Consider the following 14,892-nt stretch of genomic DNA (forward strand, 5'->3'; position numbering starts at 1 on the left):
CAGTGTGTGACCTGGTCCTAGTCGGACACCTTTGTCACTTATAATGCGGTTTTTTCAGGCTACTCATCGTATTCGTCAGTCCTGCAGAGGTGCGACGTTTCCATCGATACAACCTCAGGCTGGTGTTACTGGGTCTCTTGGAGCCTTGTCCTAAGTGCCCGAACTCCGTGACAAGCCCCATTGATATTGAACAAGATGGGCTGTGATATATTCCTGTGGGCCTTCGCCAGACCGCACATGGCGCAACAATTATGGCCAGACAGGATTAGTGACGTGCACTTGCTGCTTCAGTAATTTTCACCGAAGTGAAAACCACGAACGACACGAAGCACGAAATCACGTGCGACTAGAAGCCGCTGGGACGACTAGTTGATGCCCACACATATAGCCACATACTTGAAATGAATGATGCAATAGTACAAAGATTACCACTGGCTAGCAAATGCAGCTGTAACATATGGGAGAGCGGCAGACGAGCAAGGTAGTGTCCACGATGACGCAGTGCTTCTCGAGTAAGTGGTACAACTCTATGCTCTACTGATTCGCTGGTCTCTTAGTGCATGGGCGCACACATTCTGGTCCACCTTAGAGCTGAAAGGGTAGTACAGATGAGGTTCAGTAGTGACCTGTGACGGAAATGTTGAGGCAATTTTGTTTATCAATATCTCATGCTTTGGTGAAAGGCTTGCGAATGTGAACTATCCCGCAATGATGCAGACACGTTTGGTGCAATGTAACATCACATCTATTCATGAGATTTATGGCCATGTTTTACAGCCTGTCCGTACTTGTACATTCAAAGACCGATGATAGTAGAGAAATATGAACCACCGACCACGCACCCTTCTTACAGCACCAGCAAACTATGCCGTCCAACGGGAATCATATCCAACTTTTTTGTTGTGTGAGCAAAGGAGTGTGAGAGTGTACCGGTTGATAAAGTCGGGAGGGTATACAGTCCGGATCCACGAATGTGTCGAGGGTCAAACGGGGAAGCGTATATAATAGCAGATGAGAATGGAAAGAGCCGAATCTTCATATCTCCGGGTGTTAGCATTCCCAAGAGCAATTCGTTAGAATCGTCAAACGATAGCAGAGCCGACAGCTGGCGCTCTAAGCATGGAAGGCGCCCATATTGGGCGAATTTTGTTGTTGATACATTTGATACATGTAAGCTTGATAGACATGCGGAGGAACAGACTGCGGGGTCATGTTGTTGTATGTGGGTTGGCTTATACCCATCAAACCAGCAGTTTGTGCAAGCCCAGGCGATTGAACGCCGAAGGGAATCGTCGAGGGCGCCGCTGAAGGTGGGACGCCTCCATTGCGGCGAGACCCGTTAGTCCGAGGACTGGCCATATCAGGAGAGCGCATGGCAAACGGATTGAAGGGGTCAGTCGAGGGAGAGAAAGCAGAGGCGGGATTCGGGGAGCGTCCTCGACCGCCCACTGGCCCTACTCCGTTTTGTCCGTACGCAGGATCAATCTGCAGTCGGGGAGGTCCAGACGCAGCATTCTGTCCACCCATCTGAAGCGCCGCCATCATAGAGGCCAAACCCTGATCATTAGAAGGATATCCCGCCGGGAGCCCAGGAAGAGCATAGTTGCTCTGGGAAGTGTATTTATTTTTGCTGTTGGGCTGGGGGGCATTCGTTGTATACGTTGGTTGCAGGTTCGGGACAGGTAACCCAACTTCCTCGATCAAGCGACGATAGGCTTGTGTAGCGATAACCTTCAGCTCAATGAGCACACGTTTCGTGGCCTCCACATAGCTCGGGCGTTGCGCTGGGTCAATGAAGGGACTCGTGAGAATCTTGTGAACAACGGCAACACCGTTGACTTGATCGCCCAGTACATCCGTAAGAACATGGTCACCAGGGGAGGAAAAGAGAGCGTCCACAATCTGGCTCGACGCCTCGGGTTCCACCTTTTGATTAACGATCCGCAAGACAGTTAATGAAGCGAGCTTGTGAGTGCACAAATGAGATAGATGGGGGGTGAAGCGAGGAGCAAGCAAGTTGTATCTAGACGGGAAGCTCGACGTATCGAGAAGCCATGTCAAGAGCAGCGCCCCGTTGGGATTTGTGGCAAGTGGAATAGAGTTCAAGATGACTGCCGTCGCGATACGACGTTGCTGGTTGAGCGTAATGTGACCACTCTCGAGACAAGCCCTCATGCTACGAGCTCCAAAGCGCCCTTGAGCAATCTCCCACAGACGATCTACCATTGCATCAAACAAGAAATCGGTGGATGGGGCACCGAAGCGAAGGCAGCATCTACACATAAATGGATAAATGAGACGACATCCGCATGAACTCCATGGTGAACAGACGTACTGCACAACGTAGTTTCCAAATTGATCCAAGAGAAGCGGAGGGACATAGGGACGCAAGTTGAGAGTTACGAGAGCAACTTCATCTGGGGTTTGCACACATTCGATGATCTTTTGAGCTGCCCATGTACCATTCTTGTGGATGCCGATCATCGCCAAGTGAGGGCTGATGCGTTCCAGCATAGCCAAACGGGGTCCAGGAGAACATTTCTCGAATAGCTTTTGTACAACCTAACGCCGAAGTAAGCACAATGAAGTATGTAACACATCGCAGTATCACATACCGTGTTACCAAGCCAATCGGACGCAAGATCAACAATTTCCCCATCGAGAAAATCAGCTGCAACACTGTCAATCTCCTCAGTCGAAATGGTACTGGTGTCAAGACGCTTCCGCAGCTCTCGCAATTTAGATGCATCCCAGCGCCTGTTGTGAGGCCTCTCAGACACCAGCGGAATGGTGGTGTAGTACATAGTAGGGGGGCGGAACTCTGGAACACGCAGTCAGCCACGAGAAAGTCTAGCGAGTTGACAGCTCTAACCTGCAAGTGCTTGAATATCGGCTTCCGCATCCGGGCTGCCACCACTAAGCTCCTTCATAATCATCTGCTGCTCAGTGACAGAAGCAGACCACCCAACCGGTTTACCCGTGCTGTCGTAACCACCACTGTGTGCACCCGAGGCAATCATGCTCAGCAGCAGATTGGAACGATAGTTCTCAACGGCACCGCTGAGAACCTGCTGATCAACCGGAATCGTGGTTGCACCCTTGATATTGCGAAGGGCATGAATGGTTGCACCGACGCTTAAATCACCGATGCCCTGAACATTAAGCCCAGCACTTTCGTCTTGACCATTACTAGTGTCTGACCCGTTCTTCACAGGAACCTTGGCAAAACCAATACGAATGGCTCCAACATCGCTACCCAGCACATCTCGACCGTTTAAAGCTTTTCGAGCTCTCACAGCATCATCGAGACGCTCGAAGTTAACTGAGGATGATTTCGTTCAGAAGATATTGCAAGTTACAAGGAAATACTTACTGAAGCCGCAATTCTTGTGCGTCAAAACCCTTGCTGACTCAATAGGCCCATAAGGACTGAATACACTCAATATGGTAGCGGGAGTAGTCGTTGACGGTATAGACCCGATCCAGAGTGCTCTCGTGGGAGTAGACTGCAATTGAGCATCCATACCTGCGAGTCCCGCATTATTACTAGAAGATTTGCCAAGCGTACCACCTGGGGATGTAGCGGAAGGGCTATTTAAGTTGGTCCCCTTCGCGGGGGCAACAGGTGCACTGTCAGCTTTGCCAAAGCCAATACGAACTGTCTGTCCATTCGGCATGCCAATGTCGCCACCCAAGCGATTGAGCACATCCTCTTTAGCCCGGATAGCGTCCGCCTGGTCCACAAAGTTGACGAATCCACACTCCTACAAAGAGCGTCAATAGGGAACCCGTGATTGGGCAAGACAAACTTACCTTCTCCGGTAGCAGTCGCAAACTCTCAATGGCACCGTATGGTGCGAAGACGTGTATGAGCTGCTCGCTCGTGACTGAACTATCCAAGTTGCCGATCCAGAGCGAGCGCGTTGGAGTCTGCATTTGAGTTGATCCCTCTGACTTTGGGGACGTAGCGCGATTCTGGGTCGATGGAGCGGCCAGATATGAGCTGGTCCTGGAAAGCTCTCCATTGGGGAAATGAACGGAAGGAGAAATGCCCCCTCGAGCGGCGGCTTTGTCATTCCTAAGGATACCCCCAAGTCCAGTTTGAATGGATAAATCACTTGCGTATGCAGACTGAGCATCAGAGGGCGCAACTCGACGATGGAGTGCCCGGGTAGTATCATCCAAATTTCCAACGGAGATTGCCCGGGGCCGGGAGCCTAAACCAACAGAGAGATGATCACCGTGCTTGAAACCTTTGGGAATGTAGCCGGACGAGAGGTAACTGTTATCCGGCTCTTGATAAACATCCAAACCTTGCCTGTGGTATATCTCTTCATCGTACATCTCCTCTTCTTCGTGTGCATTAGGAGTAGGCAGCAACGAAGCGCCTGCAGAAGGCCTTAGGTGATACGGATTAGATACTGTGGTGGCACGTAACCTAGATGGATTTGCAGCGAGGTTGCCTGCAATAGCCGCCTGAGCCTGGTTGCGCAGCTCAGAAATGGTGGCAGCCGGCGGGTGGCGGAGTGTCTCGTCTAGCCCCAAATAGTCAAGTGTGTGTACATCGAAGTCGTCATCGCGAGAATCCATAGAATTGACCGAACGTAAATCGTCCAGAACAGGCAGACTACCATTCCTGGACGACAGCCAGGAAGTCGAGAAAATCGAGGGGCCGAAGGCGTTCGAGAGCCCCCCGCTCGGTAGAGTCAACGAACCAGATCGCAGCCGGCTGTTACGCTCTGTGAGTACCGAAGATGCGACCGAAGATGCAGCCGATGTCGAATGACGTAAACCAGGGCGAGCGGAGGCCGCCGACGCGGAAGGGGTCACGAAATTTTGTCTTTGCAGCTCGTCGGAAAACGATTCCGTGGAGGCGGCCGCTACAGCAGCAGCAGCGGAGCTATTCAAAGTGCTTGATGCAGCAGCAAAGCGTTGAGCGGCAAGTTGGACATTGGAAGGTAAGGTTCCAGCCCTCGCCCTCCTGAAACCCGCGGGATAGCTAGTGGACGGCAGGGTATTAGTGTCATCAGTGGCAGCTGTGGTCGAAGAGAGGTCATTAGGAGGAGAGCCCCCGGAGGCTAACGCGCGCAGCGCGGGAGGTCTGTATCTCGCCCCAATCCCCCCTTCAGCCTCAAGCGCCCTCGCCCTGAGAACTTCATTAAGACAAGCAGCTCGAAAATGGGAGAAAGAGACATACCTTTTTGCGTAGGCGGCTGAAGGGGCCGGAGGCGGTGTTTTGCCAGATGTCACTCTGGAAAACGCACTGTTGCTGTCAGAGGCGGAGAGAGACATCGTGTCGTCAGGAAGATATTACGAATTACTGAATGTTTGGTGGTGACGGCAGAGCTGGTTGCGAGAGTAAGCAAAACGAAGCAAACGCGAAAACAGCCAGAGCTCGAATCCGACAGCGACGTGGGTAACTATGAGCAGGGGTTATGATCGTAATAGGGCGATTTTTGCAAAGAAGCGAATTTTGAGGGGCGAAGATAGACAATGATTGCCCAGGACTACTACAGTAGGGTAGACTCCGGTAAATAGTAGGACTTAGTAGGGTGAATGGTGGTCGGGAGCGAGGGATTCGACGATGAGAGGAGCACCTATATCCCCCTTTCAACTCCGCTCCCTTCTATAGCCGCTCGCGGAAGGCCTTGTTCCCAACATTTCTCTCCCGGTCACGCTGCTCTCACGCAAAATTCAATGCTCTTGCGCAAATAGCCCCCCGCAGGTACGCGCAGGCGAAGACAACTAATCTGCTACTACTATCATTTTTGCCAAGCATACTAAGGTACGAGCACTATACTGAGCGGAGCTACTTTCGTATAACATTAAAAGAGCTTGTCCATCCGGCACATTACTACAATGTATCCGGCAGAGCAACAGGGAGGTGTTGGGGTCCTCGGCGGCGGTACATCGTGATCAAAAAGCAAGCGAATGGAATGAATGGTGATGCCGGGCTGACTGTTGAAATCAAGCAGCGGTGGCCGACGCCAAACCCTGGCGGTGCAGAATCTAACGAAGTCTGTGTAGCGACGAAAGGCGAATTCAATAAGTAAGGTAAAAGCGTCGAATAAAAGACAAGGACACGCTAGGGTCCGATTAGGACTGCGAGCTGCGAGAGCCTCGTTTGTTTGAGCGCGTGCGAGATCGATTTGCAATGGCATCTGCCACGCGCCTTGACCGCCGTAGAGGGCGATCCCGGGATGTCCAGTCCTTCTCCTCGTTGTTTATGGTCGCTGTCCTAGCACTGTCACCTCCAAATATAGACGTAGGCTCTTCCCAATCCCGGTCTGGGCACAGGACACGGAATATCTCCTCTTCTGTTGGGCTCAAAGGGGCCTCTGCGACGACTATTTCTTCCGGAGACATCGCGGGGGTGGGCAACATGGCCGAAGCCAGCACGAATACTGGATGCATAGAGATTAGATGCTCATCTGCATCTACATGCTCTTTATCCCAACCAAAGTCAGACGGCGGTAGCTCGATACGTTGAGAAGATAAAGAGTGGCGATTGGCATCAACTGTTGATTGGAAGTTGGGTCCGAAGTGATCTCTTGATCGGAGCATCGGATTCGAATGGGTAAGGCCATGAAGGGCTTGAGGGAAACAGTCTGAAAGTTGATTCGAGAGGAAGATGGTAAGCTCCGGCCGATCCTTGAACATTTCTTGCGCTGTCATCAGTGACACCCATGTACCGCAGATACTTGGGGAGCCTCTGACTACAACGACAGCATTTGATTCATCCGGTATGGACACTCCAAGATATATGACTAGAGAAGAAACATTCACGAAGTCGGTGTCGTATCTTCTGAGAACCAACGAGGATTCAAGCGACATCTGGTATACGGTAATACCTACGTGCAAATAAATCCAGTTCAGTTTATAAGGTGCAGAACAGGTGAACGATACCATACCTTCGAACCGCTTAGCTGTAATAGCCTGTGCACCGGGTTGGCACATGTGCAATACACCATATTCATCTGCCTTGCCTACATGCTCGCATGAATCCTCTGACAAGGTTTGCGGCGACGACGAGGGCCCCGCTTGAGACGTCTGCAGTGTTGTTGGAGATCGGAGGGACAACGAGGTGAGAGATGTAAGCAATGATGGTGATGGCAGATCTGGGGTGACCGATAGACGACTCATATGCGCGAGAGGAGAGATTAGGTCCAGACGAGGAGGTAATACAGGAACGTGTGCAGGGACAGCTGGATTGTTCACATCCACACCAGAATTCTCAGTAACAGGCGAAGCCTCGTGGGACACATTCGAATACCTGCTGCAACCATCTTGCCATACACCCTCATCAAGATCATTGACATCAACACTATCAGGTCCGAGGACCTCAGCGTCGCGCCATTCAAAGTCGCTGTTTCTGCAAGCCTCGAGCATGCTATCGGTGTACGACGCCGGCAAAATGAGCGATGGTGCGACGGGAGAGATAGATATCGTCGGAGACGGACACTCTGGGGGAGGTGTCATGAAGCCATCCACTAGGAACGAGACTTGAGATTCTATCTCCTCCTGCTTGACATGCATGATATCGCAGTTCAATGCATCGCCTATGCTCATACCCCCCAAACCTTGAAAAGTCCACGAGTCCGAATCTTCCACTTTGGGCTTGACCTCCGTCGATAAACCTGCAGCAGCCTGAGCGATCACGTCAATGACTCTCAAGCATGTATTCTTGCTGTCAAGGTCGTCCCAGGCGTCAAGGAATTCACCTACGTCGCTTGGCTCTTGTTTGACCACAATTTCATCTTCAAATTGAGCTGACGGCGATCGAGGCCCAGGACTCTCCCACCGTGTTTCAGCATCACCATCCAGATCGAACCAGTCATGAGCATAGTCCATATCCTCGTCTTCGTCATCTGAAGACAGTCGGCTATGGATAGAAGACCGCCAAGGACTGTTCGCGCTGGTGTGCGATTGTTCATCCTCGTCTTCGGAATCCGGCGGGGGAGACGCGGAAGATTCGCTGTGGAATACTGACAGTCGATCAACAGTTACATGTTGACCATCGGCAAAGGATGTGCAAGCGGGAAAAGGCATTAGACCGCGAGGTTGAGCGTCAAGAATAGGATAATCCAACGCGGAATCCACTTCGACGTCAGATGATTCCACAGACATGGCATCGCTGTCAGAATCGGAGTCCAAGTCAGAATCAGAGTCGGAGGACATGCGATCTGAATCAAATCCATCGTCTCTGGACAAGTCAATGATCTCCGGCTGTACGGACTCGGGTTGCGTAGATATCCCTGATGATGAATCGCAAGGAGAACCGAATGGTGGGCGGAGTCGCAATGTGAGCTTCACTTTGGGTGGCCTTCGGTCGTCTTCGCTTGAATCCGAATCCGATCCTTTGTCAGCGCAGGCGCGCAGAAGACGCTTCCGCTTCTGGCCACATTGCTCAGCACGACGCATACGATCTCTCTCTCGTTTCTTGTCCTTTCCTTGAAGAATTGGTGCACCAGCCTTGCCAGAATCACTGTAATCGGACAATCGAATGCCGGCCCTAGCAAACGGACATGGCGCCCCGGCAGCTTTGCTGAGATACCAAACCATAGTGCCTCGCCGAAAATTGGTAATTCTTGTGTCTGATGGATTCAGCATACAATGAGCTCCACCTGTGCGAGAATGAAGGGCGGATACAAGGTCGTCATCAGATGAGGTACCGGAGAGGACATGTCGAAGAAGCAGAGGATGATCTTGCTGGACTTCGCAGCGTTGCATATGATTACGGATGTACGTGGTGATTGCCTGCCCCGCTGCGGACACGCTACAAGGTACGCGGCTTAATGAAATGACCAGATCGCACAGAGAGAACACGTACTTCTGACACATTAATCCAAACTTCATAGTCATCTCTGCAAGGTCTTTGATGGTCATGGCGCAATTGTCCTGAACGCATACAAAAAAAATTAGGCGTGCGACGCCACAAACTGGGATGAAATACGTACGACAGACATGAATGACCTGCCTATAGCAAGAAAGACCTTGCTGCTTGCGTCGTCTGAGTGTAGCATGACCTGTTCCGGTGGAAATGGGGGCCAGTCAGGACGCATGACGTCCGAGACGGCGGGCGGAGCCTTAGACTTGGGAGTGGGGACAGGCCGAATGCGCCTTGGAGGCGGTGGCGGCACATCTGGAGATTGGCGAAGTCGGGCGGAGGGTTTGATCGTGGAATTGGAACGGATGCGCGTTCCATACTGATGAGGAGTAGAGGGAGAGACACGCGAACCTGGGGCGACGACGGGAGGAACCATGTGGGGCAAAGAACATTAAGAGCGAGTTAGGGACAAAGCAAGTCGTCGACCAGCGAGGGGAAGAATGGGCAGAGGAGAGACTTGGAGGAAGAGGAGGGGGGGCAAAGGAGGGGGGGATGGGAAGACCGGTGTCGGGTTGGTAGTCGGGGAGAAAGGAAGGCAGGAGAGGGAGAGCACGCGCTTTGTGAGAGTTGAAGGGCGCGGCAGGGCCCTGGCGGTAACCGACCCAAATAGTCTAGCATGATGGCCGCGGAACATCCATCGAGATCCAACAGTCACGCAGTCACGCATTTACGGCATCCGCCTAGTCCCGCCCGCGCGCCACCCCACGTTGCCTGCGCTTCCTCTAGCCTCGTGTCTCGTGCCCGTCGCCGGCCCGCCGCGTCGGCGCACCCTGCAGAGAGAGGGGCTGCCGCAGCTGCAGGGAGACGCCATCAGCTGCAGACGCCACGACCCCACGGACTCTGAAACTGCCCACTTACGATGCGCACCTTTTCACATCGCCGAGATTCAGGCCTGTCACAGTGGTGCGACGGCTTGGGAGCGGAATGACGCGTCCACACCACGTGATACTTCTCACCCTCCAACCACGATAAACATCCTGCCGTTTTCGTCCCGTCGTCGATGGCACTAGAACACACGGAATATAGCCAACGCCCACGGAGAGCCTTGACGCGCGCAGTCGTTCGGGGGAACAAATGAAGGGAAGCATGAGGACTCGGCCAGTGGGGTGTTTCGAGAAGAGAGAAACAAGAATGCTGCTCAGTTTGTGTGCCCTCTGCTAGCGCCAACATGTCGATCTAATTCGGTGAGAGGCAAAGAGATTAGGCAGCATACTCATCCGCGAGCCATGAAAAGCGCTCTCACCACTTAACCGCGTCCTGTGTATCGCAGTTGGACAGGACGGTCTTATTATGAGTTTGTTTCCTGTGGGTTGACATGCATAACGACACTGCAACAAACACGTATCCCGCAGGGACGACAACCGTTGTCCTGTTCTGATGGCTGGCGTCAGCAACAATTGTCAGGCCTATGTCAAGAGTTCTACATGTGTTATGTGGGTCACAATGGCAACAGCATTGGGAAATTCTCACCTCAAGCTCTGCTATCTAGCTGAATAGACCGTGCATCGCGTTCAACGATGACAACGCCGGATAAGATACAAGCTAAAAGATCAGGGCTTTCTGTATATTTGGAAGCCGACAACCTTGCAAGACCAAACTCAACATCAGTGTGACTGCGTCCTCTAGCGATATACGCGACATGATAGTAGTGCAGCATCGATGAAGAAAATAGCATACGCGTACTCACCGCTTCTGTCGCAAATCCATGATCAAAGAAAATCCGCGAGCACGATGCTCACAATTCTCGTTCGGAATTCTACGTTGGAGGTTGACCTTGGGACGATGCGATGATAAATTGGCAGTGCGGCGTGCCAGCCATGAATACTGGGTGGAACATGAGCAATAGACGTAACCTCAGTGCGAGTATTATATCAGTGATGAAGAGCCCAAACGCAGCTAAAGAACGATGAGAGCCAGTTGATGCTGCCAGTGGGCGACTGAGATCCAGCGGCACGTGCCGCACCTGTATAGGTCCAGTCTGAGTGACTATCCGACACGAGTCTGTGGCAGGCTCAGAGCGGGCTCGCGTGCGTCATACGACGAGCCCAACTCCCTGTAAGCATAATTTACCTTGCTCAACATTGGAGACAATACAAGCGCTAGCAGAATCCAACAACATTCAGAAACTCAATTCCCCAATATACGGCCGTATGCCATATCTAGCTACAGCACAGTACAAACATGATTCGGCGTCAAACACATTCTACACATCCTGGTACAAGATGAAGCTACGAGACAACAAGAAAAATAAGAATAGGACCAAATTAAAGGGCAAGTTAGACAAGAACAGAACAGGTGCGGAACGGTTTACGCCTCCACCTGCGTAGAGCATGTCAGCAATTAGCATAATATAGCCGCAATAGCCGAAGACATCAATCGTACCTTCTTGGGTCTTCCTCTCGGCTTGATGACAGCCCTAGAGTTCGTCGTCGCTACTTTTGCTGCGGCTGCTTTGACCGCAGGCTAATGAAAAACGTCAGGAAAATCCCAGTCTCTCAGACTCAATCAAACCCGTGTAAACATACCCTCTTAGTAGCGGCCTTCGCGCTAGTGATTTTCTTCGTTGACTTTGTGATGGCTTTCGACTTTTTGACTGATGCTGTAGATGGTTTGATGGCAGACTTCTTAGCCGATACAGCTGCTTTCGGTGCAGACGCTTTCTTCATGACTACCGGTTGTGTATTCTATGGACACATACATTAGACCAACGTAACGAAACACGTGAAGTCTACCAACCTCATTGACATGCGAAAGTTTGTTCTTAGGAGCCATCTTGACCTTGCCAGAAGGACCCTTCGGCAAGGCAAACAGACCCACCTTGGCGCCATGCGCAATGGCGCGATTGAGTTGAGATGCGTTGGTACCTTCGATTTCGATACGATACTTCTCCGTGATATACTGCAATCACGAACTTAGCCAATAGGAAATATTCACCACGCGCATATACTCACCTTCTTAATTGTTGAGCGTGACACACCAGAACGCGCTTCTTCTCGGTGTTCGGTTATGCATTCCTTGATGAAATATGCAAATTGATTAAACGGTTATACGAGACTAGAACGTATCTACCTGAATCATATCTTTCCAGGAGGGATGAGACACGGCCGCCTTGGCGCTGGTAGTCTTGCTACCCAACTTGGCAGTCTTCGACTTAGACCTGATAGGTTTAGTGGATTTGGTAACGGCTGCAGAAACCATCGTAGTACTCTGAGACTCTTCGAGAGGGGAGAAATCAACAATTCGCGGTTAGGAGGAGGGGATCCGTGTAACTGGGTCCGCGTTCTTATAGGGTTCGACGCGTCGCGTGTCACGTGTGTATTTTGACGCGTTCCGTTGAATGCAAACCTTATTTCCGCGTCAGCAGGCTCCTCGCCTGGTCCGTGCTCGAGCCTCGAGATTCGCTCGCTTGCACAGCCAGACACTTCACCGTGCGCACGACGGTGCATAAATCGCGTGTTTGAGGATCTTGTCCCGGACACCAGATCTCTAGCAGTGAGCACGCACCTCATCACGACACTGGCAAGAACTTGCAGCCCATCTCAATGGTGGTAAGACGCGGCATGTTTGTAGTCTCACTCATCACTGTTTGAGAGCGCGCCAAGATCATGTATAATAAAAACAGCTTCCTCGATGCGCATCTCGAGTACGGTCAACTTGTCTCTGCGTTTCTCCCAATCCACAAGTGTCTCGCGCTCGATTCTAGTCAGTAGCCGTTCTTCATCCTGGCTGACATCGCTGCGCTGGCGCTTCTCAAGAACAGCCTTCACGTTGGACTCTTCTTCTTCGGCTTGCTTCCGGAACAGGATGTTATACAAGGTCTTGTACAAGTTGTCCAGAAGAACAGAACGGGCCTTTTGGAGGTCGACATACCTGCAGTGACGTCAGCGGCGCCCCATTCCAGCGAGATTGCATGATTGACACACCAGAGATAGAATGTTCTTGTAGGATTCCTATCCGCACTCTTCGGTACCTCTTGAAGGCTAATCAAGGAATCTGCGGACAATGCGGAGAGAAGGGGGCGAACATCCTTGTTAGCCATCATGCCGATCTTGGATATCTGTGGATCTTGCTATTTGTCTCATCCTAACCAATTCGATTTCGTGAAGACTGACCTGTTTTTCATCCATTTTCCCAGTGTCCAGTAACAATCTCACAATCCTGACACCGTCGTCCCCATGTCGCTCTCTCGTGATGGCTTCTAACACGCGCCTCTGTAACCGTCGTGCAATTATGTCGAATTCGACTTGCACTTTCGAACCATTCATAGAGACGAATGAAGCTGCTCGCCCTGCCGGAGTTGGATTATCGGCGGAAGCGAGTAGTCCTAGATAATCCTTGATCAGGGCGGCGGCAGAGGGTTTTTTCGATAATTGCAAAATCAGTCCGGTCGACAAGTCAACCTCCTCCGGTAATTGCATGGCAACATTAGCGATGGAGGTCGGATCTGATCCAAAAAGTAAACAACAAATCAATAGTGTTTGCAGCATACTGTTACCTGATCGAGTGTCTGCGAGTTGTTTTTGTTTAGCTTCTGTACTTTTGAGTACAGCTCGCAAAACTAGACCCGTGGTCTCGTTGAATCGTTCAACAGCAGCATGCTCTATCAACTGGAGACATCAAATTCAGCAAGATTGATATTTAACCGCGGGGAGTACCGACATTATTGCGGATATGGATATTGAACTTCTCACAATTGATCCGGAAGTACGTCTCGTCCTGTACATATGGACACAAATTGAGCGACTGCATAGCAGGATACGGGGAACTCACCATGGAGGTTTGTTCCGGTGCTTCTTCTTCTCGCTTAAGCCGAGCTTGAGCGGTTTCTTTCGCTTGTCGGAGTTCTTTAGCCGTAGGGAAACCTGAGATCTTAGCTTTCTCCTCAGCTTCATATTTGATGCGCTTGTCTCTTGGCGAAAAGTGCGATAGCAGGGTTGAAGGCTTCAAATAGGAGCTTCCAATTAGTTTGCGCAACATCTGCGAATACATGGCAGGAGCTGTGTCGGGAAATAAGATCAGAGTGTAGATATCTCCCAGTCTATGACACTTTACCTTCGACGGGATCATATACTGAAAGACGGGAGATGAGGTCTGGAGGACGCATTTTTCCATGATCCAAAATGAGTTGAATAATGTCCGCACCCTGCAAGAAACTGGTGAATTACCCCACAAAGTGTCGTTCAATTAAGATCCGCACCGCCTTCCCAAAAAGCTGTTCTGCTTGGTGAACATATCGCCCAAAACGCAGCCTCAGCAAGCATTCAGTAATATTGACTTCCAGAACTTCCCCATCATCGTCCGACTGAGCATGCCATAGCAAATTGTGCTGAACAAGCACCAGGATCGCCGCACGCACAGTTCGCGGTTTTAAACCGGAAAACCGAATAAGATGTGATAAGGGGAGCCGTCCACGAGTTAAAAGAACTGAAGCGACAATCTACATAGCACGAACACTGAGTAATCACATCGTATTCAAGTTTGAACACATACCGCCGTGAGAGAACCAAAGTGTGATCGAATGATGAGTTCACACAGCCGCGCTGTGTCAGCATCTGCCATAAATACTGGCTTGTGCAATAGTCGAAACTAGCTTCCCTCAAGGAACGGAGAGAACGAAAACACAGCTGAGGGGCTCGTGCAGAAGGATGTGACTAGTCACCAGGCCGCTATGAAGTGGGCCTCGATCTGACCAAATCCATGCCGGACATTGCCGAGAGTGGACCGGACTTCGGCGTACAATAGCGGGGCAGCAAGTTGTGACATCTTGCACACAGGTACAGTGTAGCGACACTCCTTTTCACACCCAAGTGCATCATGACTGTCTGTGCCGTTAATCAGGCCAATCGCTCACAAAAAGTATCTACATAGTTTCTTCTCTGTCCCAATATATTTCTCATTTACTCTAATCTTGGGTTCGGAGCATAAGGGATGTGTTTTCGGAATATCTTGTTCGACGACAATGATCTTGGATTTGGTGGTCCTTTTCACAGTGACGATCTGTGACT

The 14,892-nt window shown here is 51.1% G+C and overlaps 4 protein-coding genes across 4 annotated transcripts; all 4 read right to left on the reverse strand.

The window, feature by feature from the left end:
- Positions 1–1,113: 1,113 nt before the first annotated feature.
- Positions 1,114–5,292, reverse strand: FIBRA_00961 (uncharacterized protein; the record flags this gene model as incomplete). The annotated part of the gene is made up of 7 exons (XM_012322846.1): positions 1,114–2,275; positions 2,336–2,562; positions 2,616–2,821; positions 2,873–3,322; positions 3,374–3,764; positions 3,814–5,146; positions 5,198–5,292. The coding sequence occupies 7 exons, from the start codon at positions 5,290–5,292 to the stop codon at positions 1,114–1,116; spliced, it is 3,864 nt and encodes a 1,287-aa protein (XP_012178236.1).
- An 804-nt stretch (positions 5,293–6,096) lies between these two features.
- Positions 6,097–9,263, reverse strand: FIBRA_00962 (uncharacterized protein; the record flags this gene model as incomplete). The annotated part of the gene is made up of 4 exons (XM_012322847.1): positions 6,097–6,851; positions 6,912–8,776; positions 8,831–8,898; positions 8,958–9,263. 4 exons carry the CDS (start codon positions 9,261–9,263, stop codon positions 6,097–6,099), a joined length of 2,994 nt encoding a protein of 997 aa, XP_012178237.1.
- Positions 9,264–11,194: 1,931 nt separating this feature from the next.
- FIBRA_00963 (uncharacterized protein) lies at positions 11,195–12,085 on the reverse strand (the record flags this gene model as incomplete). The annotated part of the gene is made up of 6 exons (XM_012322848.1): positions 11,195–11,206; positions 11,270–11,350; positions 11,413–11,571; positions 11,624–11,785; positions 11,839–11,901; positions 11,957–12,085. The coding sequence occupies 6 exons, from the start codon at positions 12,083–12,085 to the stop codon at positions 11,195–11,197; spliced, it is 606 nt and encodes a 201-aa protein (XP_012178238.1).
- Positions 12,086–12,459: 374 nt separating this feature from the next.
- Positions 12,460–14,446, reverse strand: FIBRA_00964 (uncharacterized protein; the record flags this gene model as incomplete). Its single annotated transcript, XM_012322849.1, has 9 exons — positions 12,460–12,757; positions 12,811–12,944; positions 13,000–13,331; positions 13,383–13,494; positions 13,547–13,603; positions 13,658–13,884; positions 13,940–14,030; positions 14,085–14,324; positions 14,378–14,446. 9 exons carry the CDS (start codon positions 14,444–14,446, stop codon positions 12,460–12,462), a joined length of 1,560 nt encoding a protein of 519 aa, XP_012178239.1.
- Positions 14,447–14,892: the final 446 nt, after the last annotated feature.

The sequence above is a fragment of the Fibroporia radiculosa genome (assembly GCF_000313525.1).
Source record: "Fibroporia radiculosa TFFH 294 genomic supercontigs, scaffold421, whole genome shotgun sequence".
NCBI classification, from domain to species: domain Eukaryota; kingdom Fungi; phylum Basidiomycota; class Agaricomycetes; order Polyporales; family Fibroporiaceae; genus Fibroporia; species Fibroporia radiculosa.